General features: G+C 40.6%; 1 protein-coding gene across 2 annotated transcripts in view; it reads left to right on the top strand.

The window, feature by feature from the left end:
- Positions 1 to 15,911, top strand: part of RAD23B (RAD23 homolog B, nucleotide excision repair protein) — a 45,206-nt gene that overhangs the window by 11,637 nt on the left and 17,658 nt on the right. For both annotated transcript variants that reach the window (XM_036330108.1, XM_036330107.1), the window contains exons 2-4: positions 5,469 to 5,550; positions 6,991 to 7,070; positions 13,066 to 13,412. In XM_036330108.1, the coding sequence (XP_036186001.1) occupies positions 5,469 to 5,550; positions 6,991 to 7,070; positions 13,066 to 13,412 (509 nt within the window). The remainder of the gene's footprint in view (positions 1 to 5,468; positions 5,551 to 6,990; positions 7,071 to 13,065; positions 13,413 to 15,911) is intronic.

Here is a 15,911-nt window from a genome sequence, read left to right as displayed (position 1 = left end):
CTCAGACTTTACTTTTATAATGGAATCTGCTCCCCAAATTGCAGTATATTCTTGTGTGATACTAGTAAGCAATGGTTGAGGGAGTGCAATGAGGTGGAGTTCTTTTCTTTTAAGCTCTAAGTTTTCTCTTAGATTACTAAAATAATTCAGGCTTTTATAGTAAGTAAAGTATATAAAGTAAAAAGTGATAGGCTTTGCGCCACTGGTCTAAGAAACCACTAGACTCTGTATGCTACTAGTCATTTTTATACCTACATGTAATATATAAACACAGCTACACTATATTTAAAGAAAACAAATTGCTTGGCAACTAGCTTTTGTCTTTTAAAGATAATTGCAGATTTTTCATTCACTCATTCATATGTACATGCATTCATTGAATGCCTTACATATATAGTCATCATTCTTGTATTGCATAGTATTTAGATGAATGCATGTGCAATAGTATATTTTATCAGTTCACAATTGATGGATATTTGGGTTATCTTCAGTATTACCTACAGAAATGTAGTGCCATATTTTGTTCATATATTTTTGAAATACTTGTGTGAGCATCTCTAGCATTGATTTCTAGGTAGGGAATTATTGGATCAAAGGCTTGCATATTGCCTCAAAAATGCCTGTAGCAGTATTCAATGGTATTTGTTTACAAATACCAACTTCCACATGAGTAACTAGCTGGGATTCAAATAGAGATGTACCACAGGTTAAATGAGTTAAATATTGTGAAGCTCTTTGTGTACCGCTTGGCATATGGTAAGCACATAGCCCCTATGACCTGTTAGTCATTTAGCTGGGATGTTTGGGGGCAGCTTGCATAACTTTTTCCTATGTACAGTTATAACAGTAATAAGAAACAACATAGTTACAACAGTAATAAAGAAAATAATATTGAGGAAGCTGAGTTATTATAAATATTTAATTGTTGACCTAATCAGTAAGCAGTAGTCTTAGAAGTCTTATGCAAAACTATGTAAGAAGACAGACATGCAAAATGTCATACTACTATAAGACATTTTGATATCTGAAACATAAAATTTAAATTTGTTCAATGAAAATGACTACTTTGAATGGTTGTTGGCCTGAACTAGGGTAGTGCCATGGGATGCAATGTAGTGTTCACATTGGAAAATAGTTATATGGTAAGTTGGAACCACTGGGTAAATTATTTAATGTGAGGAATATGGAAGAAGCAAGAGAAAACTACCTCACAAGAGAATGGGATAAAAAAGACAGCCTATCAGCTTTTGGACTAGCACTTCTTAATAGACTACAGGCATAACTCAGAGATACTGCTGATTCGGTTCCAGACCACCACAATAAAGTGAGTTGTAATATTTGGGCAGGGGTGCGGGGGGATCTTGCCTTCAGTTCATTAAAAAATGCAACATCTATGAAGCACAATAAAGTAAAAGCACATGGAAATGATGTATACCTGTATTATAATTGTCTCCCTCTTGGGTGAGGGGGCGGGAAGCCATGTCAACTATGTTTAATATTAGATATCAAGTATGCTTTTCTTTCAGAGTGTACAATTTCATAAGAGAAGTATGTGGCTAGAAAAAAAAAGTTTGATTTCTTGAGTGTTAACCATGTTTTGTTTCTAGTTGTGTTAGTGATAAACTCCCATTCTTTAGGAGGGGATAAGTAGCAAAATGAAAGTTTAGTCCCTGCTTGCTTATTACCCTTTGATAAAGTAGCCCTAGTTATTTACTGGGAATGTGGAGCTCAGTTTTTGATCCATCCATTGAGATGACTTACTGGAAGAGGAGCATTGACACAGGCTCAACACAGTTACAGGAGTCATAACTGCATATGTTGCTGGCCATAACCTTCCCAAGAGAAACCATGTGCACAGTTGCTACCTATCCCTTTGCAACATCTACAAAGAAGAATTTTATAAGCGGTTCCGAAGTGTGCTCAATTTTATTGGGTTAGGGAAGACTTAGGCAAGATACAGCTAACCTCTGGATGGTTTTAAAACTAGGAGTAGATGGGATAGATTATCCTGGAATAAGAGAAAAGGCAGCCTTAAAGGGCTGGCTAAGGAAGAGGATTTCACAAAGGAGTAAATAAATAGGAGGAAAACCAGAAGAGTATGGTGCTGTGGAAGCCAAAGGAAGACAGTGTGAAAGAAGATGGTTAATGTCAAATGTGACAGAAGGTCAAGTAAAATAGGGAAGGACTAAGAAATGTCTGATTATGATTGCTGAAATCAGTGATACTGGTAAGTGCAGTCTAAACGGAATTGTGGGAGTAGGCACTACTAGAGAAAATAAGCAACAAAATGAGAACAAAGTTCATGCATCTGTTTATCAGCACTGTATTGCACAGGAGAAATAGGTGTGGAGTTACCGTAAATGAAGACAATGCATGTAGTTAAATTTTTGAAACATGCTTGAGACAGGGAAGGAGAGTGTAGCTAACAGAGACAGGGGGTTGTGAATTTATTGTTTGCTTGTTTGGTTTTTAAGATGATAGAGATTTGGGTCTGTTTAAATGTGAATGGAGACCTACCTGGTTTGGCTCAGCGGATAGAGCGTTGGCCTGCGGACTGAAGGGTCCCGGGTTCGATTCCGGTAAAGGGTACATGCCTGGGTTGTGGGCACATCCCCAGTGGGGGTGTGCAGGAGGCAGCTGATCCATGATTCTCTCTCATCATGGAGTTTCTATCTCTCCCTCTCCCTATCTGAAATCAATAAAAAATGTATTAAAAAATAAATGTGAATGGAAATGAACTGGCTTTGATGGAGAAGTTAAAAATCAAGGTGGGGGAGGGTAGGAAACATAATGACTTTAGCAAGGTACTGGGGAACATAGGAAGAAGAACCCGGGACCACTAGGTGGGAAGGAGATTCGAGATGCAAAAAAAGAAGTGCCATTTGGTGCCAGAAAGCTAAGGGTGAGTTCCTCTGATATCTCTATGTTTTGAATGAAGTAGAAGATGCTCATGGGGTGGGTTGTGTTGGGAATCAGATTTAGAGGAGACTACAGCTTTGAAATACCTCTTGGAGAATGGAAGAGAGGGCTAACTAGGAGAATAGAAGGAGGGAGGATATCATTCATTTTCACCAGTGGCATTTAGAAGACTGGATAGAAATGTGGATTGGCAGTCAGGTAGTTAATGGTAAGATTCGTTACCTAAGTGAGAGAGAGGAGACTGACACCACAGAGTGCTTGAAATAATTTTATGTTGAGTACTTATGATTTAATTGTGTCAAATTTTGTGTGAAATTTTGCCTTGCAGGAGCAGCAGAAAGACAAAGTGTGTGGTAGAGAAGAAAGTGATAGAAGCAGTGGCATTGTTGTCTAAGCTGAGTAGAGCTAACAGTAAAGATAAAAATGGAAGTAGACGATCTAGGGACCAAAGTCCTAATGAGGTACAAGACCAGGTGTAGTGAACAGTTCTGAGAGAGGTAGTAGGAATATGGCATTGGTACTTAAAATTTCAAAAATGGAAAAGTTTGGGAATAACAAGATTCAGCCTGTGTCCTGTGACTACTAGATGACTTAAGTGGATTAAAGTAAAGATCATTGTGTTGAGGTTAAGGAACAATGCCAGAATTTTGGACAGGTCAGTGAACCCGGTTCCAAAGTCATAGTTTAATTATTTTCTTTGATGCATTACCTAAAGTGATATTGCTGCGTCAAATCCCCCACGCCCCCCCCCCCCCCATAAAAAGAGTTGAGGCATTTTGGCATATTGCCCTTTATCATTTGATACTCTCATTCTGAGAATGTATCTCTTCACACTTAATACCAAGAATTGTTCAATAGGTCTGACATTAAAATCCATGTTTTTGTCACAGCTTGTGTTGCTCATAGGTTGAGCCTTGACCCAGGAACCAAGAGGTCACTGGTTTGATTCCCAGTCAGGGCACATGCCCAGGTTCATATATTAAAAAGAAAAAGAAGAAAGATACTCTTTTGGCTGCCCTGTAAGTGCTGGACTTGCTGGTACCACAGATGAAGCTTCTGTGCTGCAACTGTGATATCAAGGCAAAGAGTTACTAATATATCCTTCCCCCCCCCCCAAAAAAAAAAAAAATATATATATATATATATATACATACATACATATATATATAGATATATATATATATTCCCCAAAAATGTATATACACACTTTGAATAATTATAAAGGCAGTGTTTATTAAAATACATTACTTTTTTTTTTTTTACTGTAATTGTGATTTGCCTGCCCCTGTCATTTGTTTATTTTTCTGTTGGCACAAGAACCTTTTTCTACCATTTCACTTTTCTTAATTAATTTCTTTGACTTGCATTTTTCCTTTTAGTATTTATCTTACTCTATTTGAATTGTGTGCTTAGCTTATTAATTTTCCTTCTTTGTTTAATAATAAACACTTTTAAGTGTTAGTCTGATTACCTTCTTAGCCAAATCATATAGGTATTGATGTGTATAGAGTTTTCATTGTTATCTTCTTAATATTCTTTAATCACAATTTTTATTTCTTTGCAGCAAATGTCACTTATTAGTAAATGGTTGAAATTGTTTTGTTGTCTTTGTCCTGCTTTATTTGCAAGGTTTGTTTTTATTTTTTCCTCTCTCTTCCTAATCCTTTTTTTTTAATAAGCAAAGCTAGAGAGTGGTCATTACTTATTTAGGCTTTTGAAAACAATGAAATAGTCTTTATGGACTAAACTGTTAAAAGAGCCCAACCATTGTCGCTCAGTGGTTGAGTATCAACCTATGATCCAGGAGGTCATGGTTTGATCCAGGCCAGGGCACATGCCCCTGGTTGCCAGCACAATCCCCAGCAGGAGGTAGCCAATTACTGATTCTCTGTCATCATTGATGTTTCTATCTCTCTCTCCCTCTCCTTTCCTCTCTGAAATCAACAAAAATATTTTTTTAAAAAAACAAATTGTTAAAAGATATATTCTATATGGGTCCTAGAAATGAAAATACAGTTTTTATTGGGTAGAAAATAAATATATATATATATATATATATATATAATCTCCTTTAAATCTTAGTTGCCTACTCATCCTGACTTGTCAAAGAATGAGATTCCTGCTTGTTTCTTTTATTTTTTGTTTCATACATTTATTTTTTATTTTTTTCTAAACATTTTTATGCTACATTAATTTACCCATTCAGCAAGTAATAACTGAATACCTACTATGTGCTTAACCACTGTGTACTACTGTTCTGAGTACTGGAGTCACTCATAGTAACATGTGTGGTCTGTAATTCGTGATTTTCACCAAGCAGTCATAGTTGCAAATGTTGCATCACTTCTTTCTTTCTAGAAAAAAGTGTGGAAACAAATATGTGTTATTTAACTTAATCGGTCTTTTGATAAAATATTGTAAAGGTATGATCATTAAGTTTTTTGAAGCATTATGTATATAAAAATTTTTTCTTGCATCACTTATTCAGATTCTGGGTTGTCATTTGTTGTTTAGACTTTCCAAAACAAAAATCTTTATTTTTACTACAGGTGAAAGCACTGAAAGAGAAGATTGAATCTGAAAAGGGGAAAGATGCCTTTCCTGTAGCTGGTCAGAAGTTAATTTATGCAGGTATGGATTGAACATTGAAATTAATGTGCTATTTTCTTCCTCCTGTGATATTCTTTTAATTTTAGAAAAGAAATTGCACTACTAGCCTTATAGTAACCAGGAAAATGTATTTTAAAAATAGACTTGATATTTGACTTTTGTGGAGAAAATGCTTTTCCTTATTCTTCAAAATTAGCATAACATCATCATTGTAGATTTCAGTAAGGTAGGTCTTAGATGCCCATGGATTCTTATCTCTTTCTAGATAGGGATTTCGTAGTATTTTCTTAACTGAGATAGTTTAAAAAAAAAACACTAACCCCAAAATTAGGAAACAGCAGCCTAAAGAGGCAGGTTGTTGATGGCAGACATAAAACTATAATTTCTGGTTCCTAGTCTTGGTCTCTTTTCTCAGTTCCATAGAGTAGAGAGATTATTCTTTTTGGTTTTAGTATCTGTAGCCTTTTATTCAAGAACTTTTTAAAAATGGAAAACAAGTTCAAGGAAAAGGAAACCTGAAGGAATCTTGACCTAACGTTTGACCTTTAGCATTACTGAAGTCTTTTTTTTTTTAAGTATTTAATATGTCTTCTTTTTCCCCCGATTGACTCCCCGCCCCTGCCACTCTTGCCCATCGAAGTCTTATGTACTTCTTTGTGTCTTACCCAGCTCTATATCATCTTGTCATTTCTGTATACTAAATCATTTTATGAAGTACTTTAAAATATATATATGCGTGTGTGTGTGTGTGTGTGTATTGATATATATTGATTTCAGAGAGGAAGGGAGAGAGAGAGAAACATCAATGATCAGAGAGAATCATTGATTGGCTGCCTCCTACATGTCCCGACCGGTAAACGAGTCGCAACCCGGGCATGTGCCCTTGACTGGAATTGAACTCCGGTCCCTTCACTCTGCAGGCCGATGCTCTGTCCATTGAGCCAAACCGGTGAGAGCAGAAGTATTTTTTATTATGAGTATCACTTTTATAGCATTGGAACATTTCTGTCTTGCCAGGCATCAAGTATTTGTGGGATCAGGAAGTTGGTTCTTTTCTCCTTCCTCCAGGAAGAAGGATTATAAGTTGTTCCCCAGGAGGAATCCTTGTGCAATCTGAATATTAAATTTTGCTTGTCTTTATAATTTTTTTTCTTGGGACCTTGTTAATATTTCCTTAACCATCAAGTATTTTTATTATAAGTAATTTTTAAGAATTGCTTGGGATATCTATATACTATATATGTGTTTGATTTCTTTTAGTTAAATGCTTATGCCTTCTTAACTGTGTTTAATTGTGTTTCCATTTATATTTATCCTCATCTTGGCTGATTAGTTAATGTTTTTCTTTTGGGAAAGTATTTTAATTGATAGAATTGATGTTGATGATTGTTTTAACTTCAGGTATATCTATGACAAAGGTTACTGTGCCTTAAATAACTTTTTTTTTTTTTAATATACCAGGTAAAATCCTCAATGATGATACTGCTCTAAAAGAATATAAAATTGATGAGAAAAACTTTGTGGTGGTTATGGTGACAAAAGTAAGTTTAAGCCTTATTCTTTATATCTTCGTGTATGTGAGTTTTTAAATAATGATGATGCCAAGTGCAGCCATTATACCTTTGAGTGAATACAGTTATGTTCATCCATAGTAGTGTGCACTTAACTCTGTTTGTTTTTTTTTAACTTTATTATTATTATTTTAGAGAGAGTGGAAGGGAGGGAGGAGGAGGGGAGAGAGAGAGAAACATCAATATGGGAGAGGAACATTGATCGGTGCCTCCTGTACATGCCCTAGTTGGGGATTGAACCCACAACCTTTTTTTTTTTTTTTTTAATATATTTTTATTGATTTCAGAGAGGAAGTGAGAGGGAGGGAGAGAGAGAAACATCAATGATGAGAGAGAATCATTGATTGGTTGCCTCCTGCACACCTCCTACTGGGGATTGAGCCCACAACCCAGGCATATGCCCTTGACTGGAATCAAACCCGGGACCCTTCATTCCCCAGGCTGATGCTCTATCCACTGAGCCAAACCAGCTAGGGCAGAATCCACAACCTTTTTGGTGTATGAGATAACGCTCCAACCAACTAGGTCAGCCAGCCAGGCCTAAATATGGGTTTTAAAGTCACAAAATAATTGATATATACACTAGGAAATAGAGTTCAACAACTAAAATTTGACTAAATACTTTTGTACTAAGTAACAGTTTATATGAATTGGACTTGAAAATTTTTTTTTTTTTTTAAATATATTTTATTGATTTTTTACAGAGAGGAAGGGAGAGAGATAGAGAGTCAGAAACATCGATGAGCGAGAAACATCGATCAGCCGCCTCCTGCACATCTCCCACTGGGGATGTGCCCGCAACCCAGGCACATGCCCCTGACTGGAATCGAACCCGGGACCTTTCAGTCCGCAGGCCGACGCTCCATCCACTGAGCCAAACCAGTTTCGGCGACTTGAAAATTTTTTAAACCATCAAGAACCATATTAATTTTGCAGTGTTCAAGTACTTATTCATTAAATGTTAAACTTTAAATACAAAGAAAGAAATCACATGAGGAAACTTTGTCTCATCTAGTGTTTAAAAAAGTATGATAAAATATACATAGCCCAAAATTTACCAATTTAACCATTTTTAAGTGTATGGTCCAGTATCATTAAGTACTTTCACATTGTGCAACCATCACCACCATCAGTTTCCAGAACTTTTTTCATCTTCCCAAGCTGAAACTGTACCCATTAAATAGTAACTTTCTGTCCATACCTGCCCTCCACCTCTGCATACTTAATGTAAGTTGAATCATACAGTATTGTTCTTTTAGTAACTGACTTATTTCAGTTCGTGTTGTAGCTTTGCCGTCCTTTTTAGGGCTGAATAATATTCCATTATCTCACCTAGTTTTATCATATATAGTCCATATGGAAATTGTGGTGGGAACACATTGGATATGTATTCGTTATCAGTCTTATTACCGTTAGTATTATAGTAATCTTGACTATTAGAATATAATTAAGGATTAGCAGGATAGGTTCAGAATACATGCATGCATTTGAAGAATAGCTGCTTGGAGCCTAGTCTGTTCTTATCTATAATTAGAGGCCCGGTGCATGAAAATTCGTGCACTCGGCGGGGTCCCTCAGCCCAGCCTGCACCCTCTCACAATCTGGGACCCCTCAGATAGGGCCCGTAGGCCTGGCCTGGGATCAGGGCCTATTGGGGCTTTCCTTCCCCAGGCTGCAGACAGCTGGACCCATCCCCACCCCCGCCGCTGCCATTGCTTGCCATATGTGCACTGCTGCCCCCCCTTCCCTGCCACCAGTGGCCTCCCTCTGCAGGCGACAGAATGGGGTGCAATGGCTTGGCTGGCCTGGACCTCCCTCTTTCTTTGCTGGGGGTCAGGGCTAGCCCTGCGAGGGCCTGTCTGCCTACCTGATTACCCCTAACTGCTCGCCTGCCTACCTGATCACCCCTAACCACTCTATCTGCCTGCCTGATTGGCCCTAACCACTTGCTTGGGGGTGTGGCCAGCCTGCAAGGGGCCATGGTGGTCTGATCTCTGGTCGTTTTGGTCATGACGCCTCTGGCCTTTTATTATCTACTAGAGGCCCAGTGCACAAGATTCGTGCACTAGGGAGTGGGGTTCCCTCAGCCCAGCCTGCCCCTCTCACAGTCCGGGAGCCCTCAGTGGATGTCCTACTGATGGCCACAGTCTGGCAGCAGAGGCTTGGAGCAGGCGTCGTGTGTGTGTGTGTGTGTGTGTGTGTGTGTCTGTCTGCCTGCCTGCTAGGGCCTGCCCCCAGCTGCGCCACGTAGGCTCGAAGCAGTTGCCGTGTGTGTGTGTGTGTGTGTGTGTGTGTGTGTGTGTCCGTCCCCACTGGGGGTCTGCCCCCATCCACATTGGAGGCTCAGAGCAGGAATTGTGGGTGTGTGTGTGTGTGTGTGTGTGTGTGTGTCTGCTGGGGCCTGCCCCCAGCCACACCATGGAGGCTTAGAGCAGGAGCCCCTCTGTGTTGATCTCTCAGGCTCCTGGCCTCCACTGCATGTTGTACTCTCCCTTGAGCTATGGCCAGGATGGGGGTGCTGCTTGCAAGCTGGGCTTTCCTGCTCCCGGATTGCCATGGCGACCGGGGAGCAGGCCCAGCTGGGGGCTGCCCACAGGCCGGGCTTTCCCGCTCTGAGGTCTCCATAGCAACCGGGGAGCAGGCCCAGCTTGGAGCTGCCTGCAGGCCGGGCTTGCTCTCCTGCTCCCGGATCCCCATGGCGACTGGGGAGCAGGCCCAGCTGGGGGCTGGCCGCAGGCCAGGCTTGCTTTCTTGCTCCCAGATCACCATGGAGACCGGGGAGAAGGCGCAGCTGGGGGCTGCCCGCAGGCTGGGCTTGCTTTCCTGCTCCCAGATCAGGCCCAGCTGGGGGCTGCCCTAAGACCAGGCTTGCTTTCCTGCTCCCGGATCACCATGGCAACTGGGGAGCAGGCAAAGTTTGGGGCTTCCCATGGGCCGGGCTTGCTTTCCTGCTCCCAGATCAGGCACAGCTGGGGGCTGCCTACAGGCTGCACTTTTCTACTTACCGATGGCTGGATCACCACAGCAACCCAGGGCCCAGCAGCACTTTCCTTCTCTCCAATAGTCATAGGGTCCCAGCTGGGGGCTCAGGTGGCACACAGGGGTCCCAGCTGGGGGCGGGGCTTATGCCCCACAGCCCAGGGCTGCACATAGGGCCCGGATGGCAGCTCGCGCTGTCCCGCCCTGCCGGTGGTATAGGATAGAGGCCTGGTGCATGGGTGGGGGCCGGCTAGTTTGCCCTGAAAGTGCCCCGGATCAGGGTGGGGGTCCCGCTTGGGTGCCTGGCCAGCCTGGATGATGGGCTGAAGGCTGTTTGCAGCTGGTCACACCCCCTTCAGGGTGGGGGTCCCCACTGGGGTGCCTGGCCAGCCTGGTTGACGGGCTGAAGGCTGTTTGCAGCTGGTCACACCCCCTTCAGGGTGGGGGTCCCCACTGGGGTACCTGGCCTGTCTGGGTGAGGGCCTGAGAGCCGTTTTCAGGCTGGAGAGAAACTTAAGCTCCCAGCCTCTCCTTTTTTTCTTTTTTATTTATTCTGGGATTTATTTATCTTCTATGGCTGTCACTGGAACTGAGAGCTGGCTCCAGCTTTGAGGGCTGAAAGCAGGTCTCTGGAGCTTGTTTAGCTTCTATAATTGCAACATTGTTTCTTAGAGTGCAGCTCAGAGGCCAGCAGCGGCAGGCCAGGAACGTTGGCTTCCTCCGTCACTGGAGCAAGCAAGCCGCCTGTTCGCTTCAGCTGCCTGGCTGCCATCTTGGTTGGCAGTTCATTAGCATATCCTGCTGATTAGCCAATGGGAAGGGTGTCGGGGTTATGGTCAATTTGCATGTTTCTCTTTTATTAGATAGGATAATAATAAAAGTTAATGTGCAAATTGACCGAACAGCAGAACGACCATCGGAAGTCCTTCCAAACACAGCCGGGGCTGCTAGGGCCTACTCTTGCACGAATTTTGTGCATAGGGCTTCTAGTATAGGATAACAAAAGCGTAATATGCTAATTAGACCAGACTGCTGAATGACCTTATGGATGAAGCCGTGGGGTCCAAGGCAGAGGCTGTTAGGGGTGATTAGGCAGGCAGGCGAGCCATTAGGGGAATCAGGCAGGCAGAGTGGTTAGGGGCAATCAGGCAGGCAGGCAGAGGCGGTTAGGGGTATCAGGCAGGCGGGCAAGTGGTTAGGGGTGATTAAGCAGGCCAGTTGTTAGGAGCCAGTGGTCTTGGATTGCAAGAGTGATGTCACAGATGTGAGAGAGTGCAGGCTGGGCTGAGGAACACCCTCAATCCCCCTCCACCACCCCACCGTGCGCAAATTGTGTGCACCGGGCCTCTAGTTTTACATAGGATTCCAATGACATTTGTGTTTGCTTTATTTTCAAGTTAATAGTAGAGGCTAGCTATGAGAAGGCAAAGACTGATATAATTAGGCATTATGGAAGCAATGAGAAATGATCTCATTACCAATAAGAGACAGGAAAAAGCAATTAAAGTAAAAAGTAAGCAGAAAAGCTTCCGGAAGGTTGGTTTGGTACTGTTTAGTTTAGAAGGAAGCTTAAATTGCTGTTTGTGGCAATACTGACCTTGAGGGCATGGTATGTAAAAACATTGTAGTGATAACAAATGGTCTTAAGGGAAATATTAAATGGCCAAAGTGCATTTATTTAAACTACATTTTAATCTAGATTGGAGTTTTAGAACATTAATGATCTGCAATGTTAAATCGGCAGTTTAAAAAGTTACAGAGCAAAATACAAGACTCTTAGAATAGGAAAAGGAGGTGATGAATGCTATTACTATTTTTTCAAGTTCCCTATTTTGCACTAGCTACTTTTTAAAAAATAATTCTTTATTGTTGAAAGTATTACATATTCCTTCTTTTCCCCTCATTGACCCCCTCTAGCCCACTCCCTGCCCTGGGCCCTCACCATCCCATATATGCATGGCCTCATCTGTGTCTGTGGGCCATGCATATATGCATACAAGGACCTTGGTTGATTACCACCCTCCCTCTCTTTCCCTCCAAGATTCCCCTAGACACCTTTTTTCTAATGCACTCTGTACTGGCTCAAATTGAGCAAGACATAAGTCAGCTAATTGCTTTACAATTTGTTGTTTTATACTTGAAGCAAATTGTGTTGAATTTTACCATCTTCCATTAAAACAGTTACCTTTTGTCATTAGGAAAGTTATGAGCAAAATAGGTAGTGGACATTGATAGGCCTTTAGGAGAATAAAAAGACTTGTAACAGTATGATTTCTACCCACATATAATTGCTTTTTGTTTTGTGGGAATCATTATGGCTCTGTTTCTAGTTCAGAAAGTTCGGAACATGTGGTTATATAACTTTATTTGGCCTTTATTTTTCTCTATTTTTTTTCTCTTTTAAATATATTTTTATTGGTTTCAGAGAGGAAGGGAGAGGGAGAGGGAGATAGAAACATCTATGATGAGAGAAAATCATTGATTGGCTGCCTCCTGCATGGCCCCACACTGGGGATCAAGCCCACAAACTAGGCATGTGCCCTGACCAGGAATCGAACCATGACCTCCTGGTTCATAGATCAGTGCTCAACCACGGAGCCATGCTGTCCGGGCTGGCCTTCATTTTCTGTTTAACTACATACAGATCTCAGAAGTTATGTTAACCTCTTTGTACTTATACCTGTCCGTTTTAATACTGACTTTTTTTCATATTAACTTAATATAAAGGCTGAAACTGTTGGCTAAAGCTAATTGAGAGTGATAGTTAAGATAATATATATATGCTGTCAAGAGCTTTGAAAGAGTAACATAGTGATTCAGAGTCTTAATGTTGACTATTAGGTCACTTTACAAAGTTATTTTCAAGTTACAAGTTTGCTATTAGTATTGAGTTTGTAGCATTCTGTAACAATACATTCTAATTAGAGATCAGGTAATAATGTTGTATTTTATCATCATTCATTGTTTTGCTTTTTAATATGTTTAGCCCAAAGCAGTGACAACACCAGCACCAACAACGACGCAGCAATCAAATCTTACCACCACTACCACAGTTAGTTCCTCCACAGCACCAGCTGTGGCTCAGGTCCCAACCCCCACCCCTGCTTTGGCTCCCACTCCTACTCCCACTCCCACTCTTACTCCTACTCCTACTCCTACTCCTACTCCCACTCCCACTCCCACTCCTACTCCTACTCCCACACCTACATCTATCACTCCAGCATCAGCGACAGCATCTTCTGAACCTGCACCTGTAAGTGCCACAAAACAGGAGAACCCTGTAGAACAGCCAGCAGAAACACCAGTGGCTACTAGCCCGACATCAACTGACAGGTGAGGGTTGCTAGAAAATTGTATCTTAAAATATGTTCATAACAAGGTCTTCATGCATGTATTTATTTTTATTCTGTCCAAATTAACTTTTTACTATGTTAAGCTTTTTCTAAACTTTGAACTCTGATAAAAACGGTATCACTTCTGTCTAACTTTCCATATTCCAAATTTTTGTATGCTCTGCTTTATTTTTCCAGAGGGAAAAGGAAAGAGGATCAGAGTCATTACTTATTTTGTGTAGAAAAGTTTGGAAATACAAATGACCAAAAAGAAGAACTATAAAATAATAATATGTTATAGCTTGACATATTAGAAATAACTTGCACGAATAGTATGCCCAGTGTGGTTTTTGGAGCTGTTTCTGTTTTGTGGCTTTAGTGCAACTCAGGACCTCAGTGGCAGTTGCTAGAGTCCTTGGAATCAGAACCAGTCACAATGGAAAACTGCAGCAATTTACTCTTATTTCCCCAAATTACGCAGCTCAGAGAAGGATGATACAGGAAGGGGAAGAGTGAGAGGAGCTCGTAAATCAGGCTACTCAGCTGTGCTTTAGTCCCTTCATCTGTGCCGTAAAACATTCAGTGGGCCTGTGAAGCACAAAACTTAGTGCGAGGATTCTCAGGAGGTATTCTGGTATGAATTTGAAGGGTATAAGAAAGTTTTTTCATCACCACTGACCTGACATTTTATTAATAGGAATTTGTTTCTTAGGTCAGCTTTGTTCTTCAAAAACTATTAAAATGCAAATTCCACTCTTAATTCATTCTCTAAGGTTGATAGCTGACTTAGAGAAACTGCACTTGTGCACAAGAACTGTATTGTTTTTAATTGAGGACAAATTTGACCACACTAAATATTCATTAGTCAGGAGATGACTTGATTTGTGACCTGTTCATATTAGAGAACAGCGCTACTCAAAATGCAGCGGTCAGTAGGCAGCATCGGCATCACTGGGAGTTTGTTTAAGTTTAATTCTTAGGCTTCACCTCAGATCTCTAAATCAAAATTATCTGGAGGATGGTCCCAGAAGTCAGTATTTTACCAAGCCTGGTGAATTCTTAGGCTTCCTAAAGTTTGGGAAGCTCTGATATCCAGTACCACGGGTCAGTGAAAATATGCAATATATATTTGTATTAAATGAATATGGTTTCAAATATAAAAGCAGATTGCAAAATAATACAGATAATAACCATTAACCAAACATAAGCCACAAATGACATTATGTATTTCTATGGGAGTGCATATTAATGTGTAGAAAAACAGAACCAAACAGATAATACATTGACTAATACATTGACTGACAGATAAGTGGTTTCCTCTGCGGATAGGGAGGAAAGAAGTGGTGAGGCGAAATCAAGAATGAAAAAAGGTGGTTAAATGATACCTCAATCTTAACTATAATGTTTTAAAATAAATTTTAAAACTATGTGCAGCCTGACTGGTGTTGCTCAGTGATGTTGACCTATGAACCAGGAGGTCACAGTTCGATTCCTGGTCAGCGCCCATGCTCTGGTAGCAGCTCGATCTTCAGTGGTGGGAGGCAGCCAATCGGTGATTCTCTCTCATCATTGATGTTTGCATTTCTCTCTCTCCCTTCCTCTCTGAAATCAATAAAAATATTTTAAAAAAATGGAACAATGTGCAAAAAAATAGCACACATTATTCCTTTTTAAAAAATTGTTTATTTAAATCTTCACCCAAGGATATTTTTCCATTGACTTTTAGAGAGAGGGAAAGACGGAGAAACACATCAATTGGTTGCCTCCTACATGAGCTCTGACCAGGGCCCGGGACCCATTGGCCTGCTGATGCGCTAGCCATTGAGCAAAACCAGCCAGGGCAGCACACATTATTCTGTAAAAGAACAATAGTGAAGGAAGCTAACCCTACCAGATAGTAAAATGTATTATGTACAGTAACAATTACAACAATTTAGAATGGCTCTTACTAAAAAGACTGCTCAGTGAAATAGTTGTCTTGAAACAGACTAAAATGCATAGGGACTTAATATACCATAAAGATGTAATTTCAGACGACTGTGGGAAAAAGGCTGTTGGAATAAATGCCTAGTCTTCTGGAGGGTGGATTACAGACCTTACATTCACAAAAATAAATTCTAGATGGATAAAGATTGAATGTAAAGGTGAAACCATAAACTGGAAGAGAACATAGGAAAAATAAAAGTAACCTTAAAAAGTCATAAAGGGGGAGCAATTAATAAATTTGACTACAGAAAGAATTTAAATGTTGGCAGCCAAACTAAAAATTCCTTAATAAAAGCTTGATTTGGTCAAGTAAATGGAATACTGCATCTTGTTGGAAAAACCTGCCATAGTTGTGGTTTTGCTGACATAGAATACTTGTTAAGTTAAATGAAAACACATACAAAAGAGGACACAAGTGATTATTTTATAAAAACTGGTAGTGGTGGTTGTCTCTGGGCAGGGGTTTTGTGCAGAAGAATTAGTTTCTGGGTATATATTTCTTTGGGAAATTTTG

Source organism: Myotis myotis, unplaced genomic scaffold (assembly GCF_014108235.1).
Source record: "Myotis myotis isolate mMyoMyo1 unplaced genomic scaffold, mMyoMyo1.p scaffold_m19_p_12, whole genome shotgun sequence".
NCBI classification, from domain to species: Eukaryota; Metazoa; Chordata; class Mammalia; order Chiroptera; family Vespertilionidae; genus Myotis; species Myotis myotis.
This window is presented reverse-complemented; position numbering and strand designations above follow the sequence as displayed.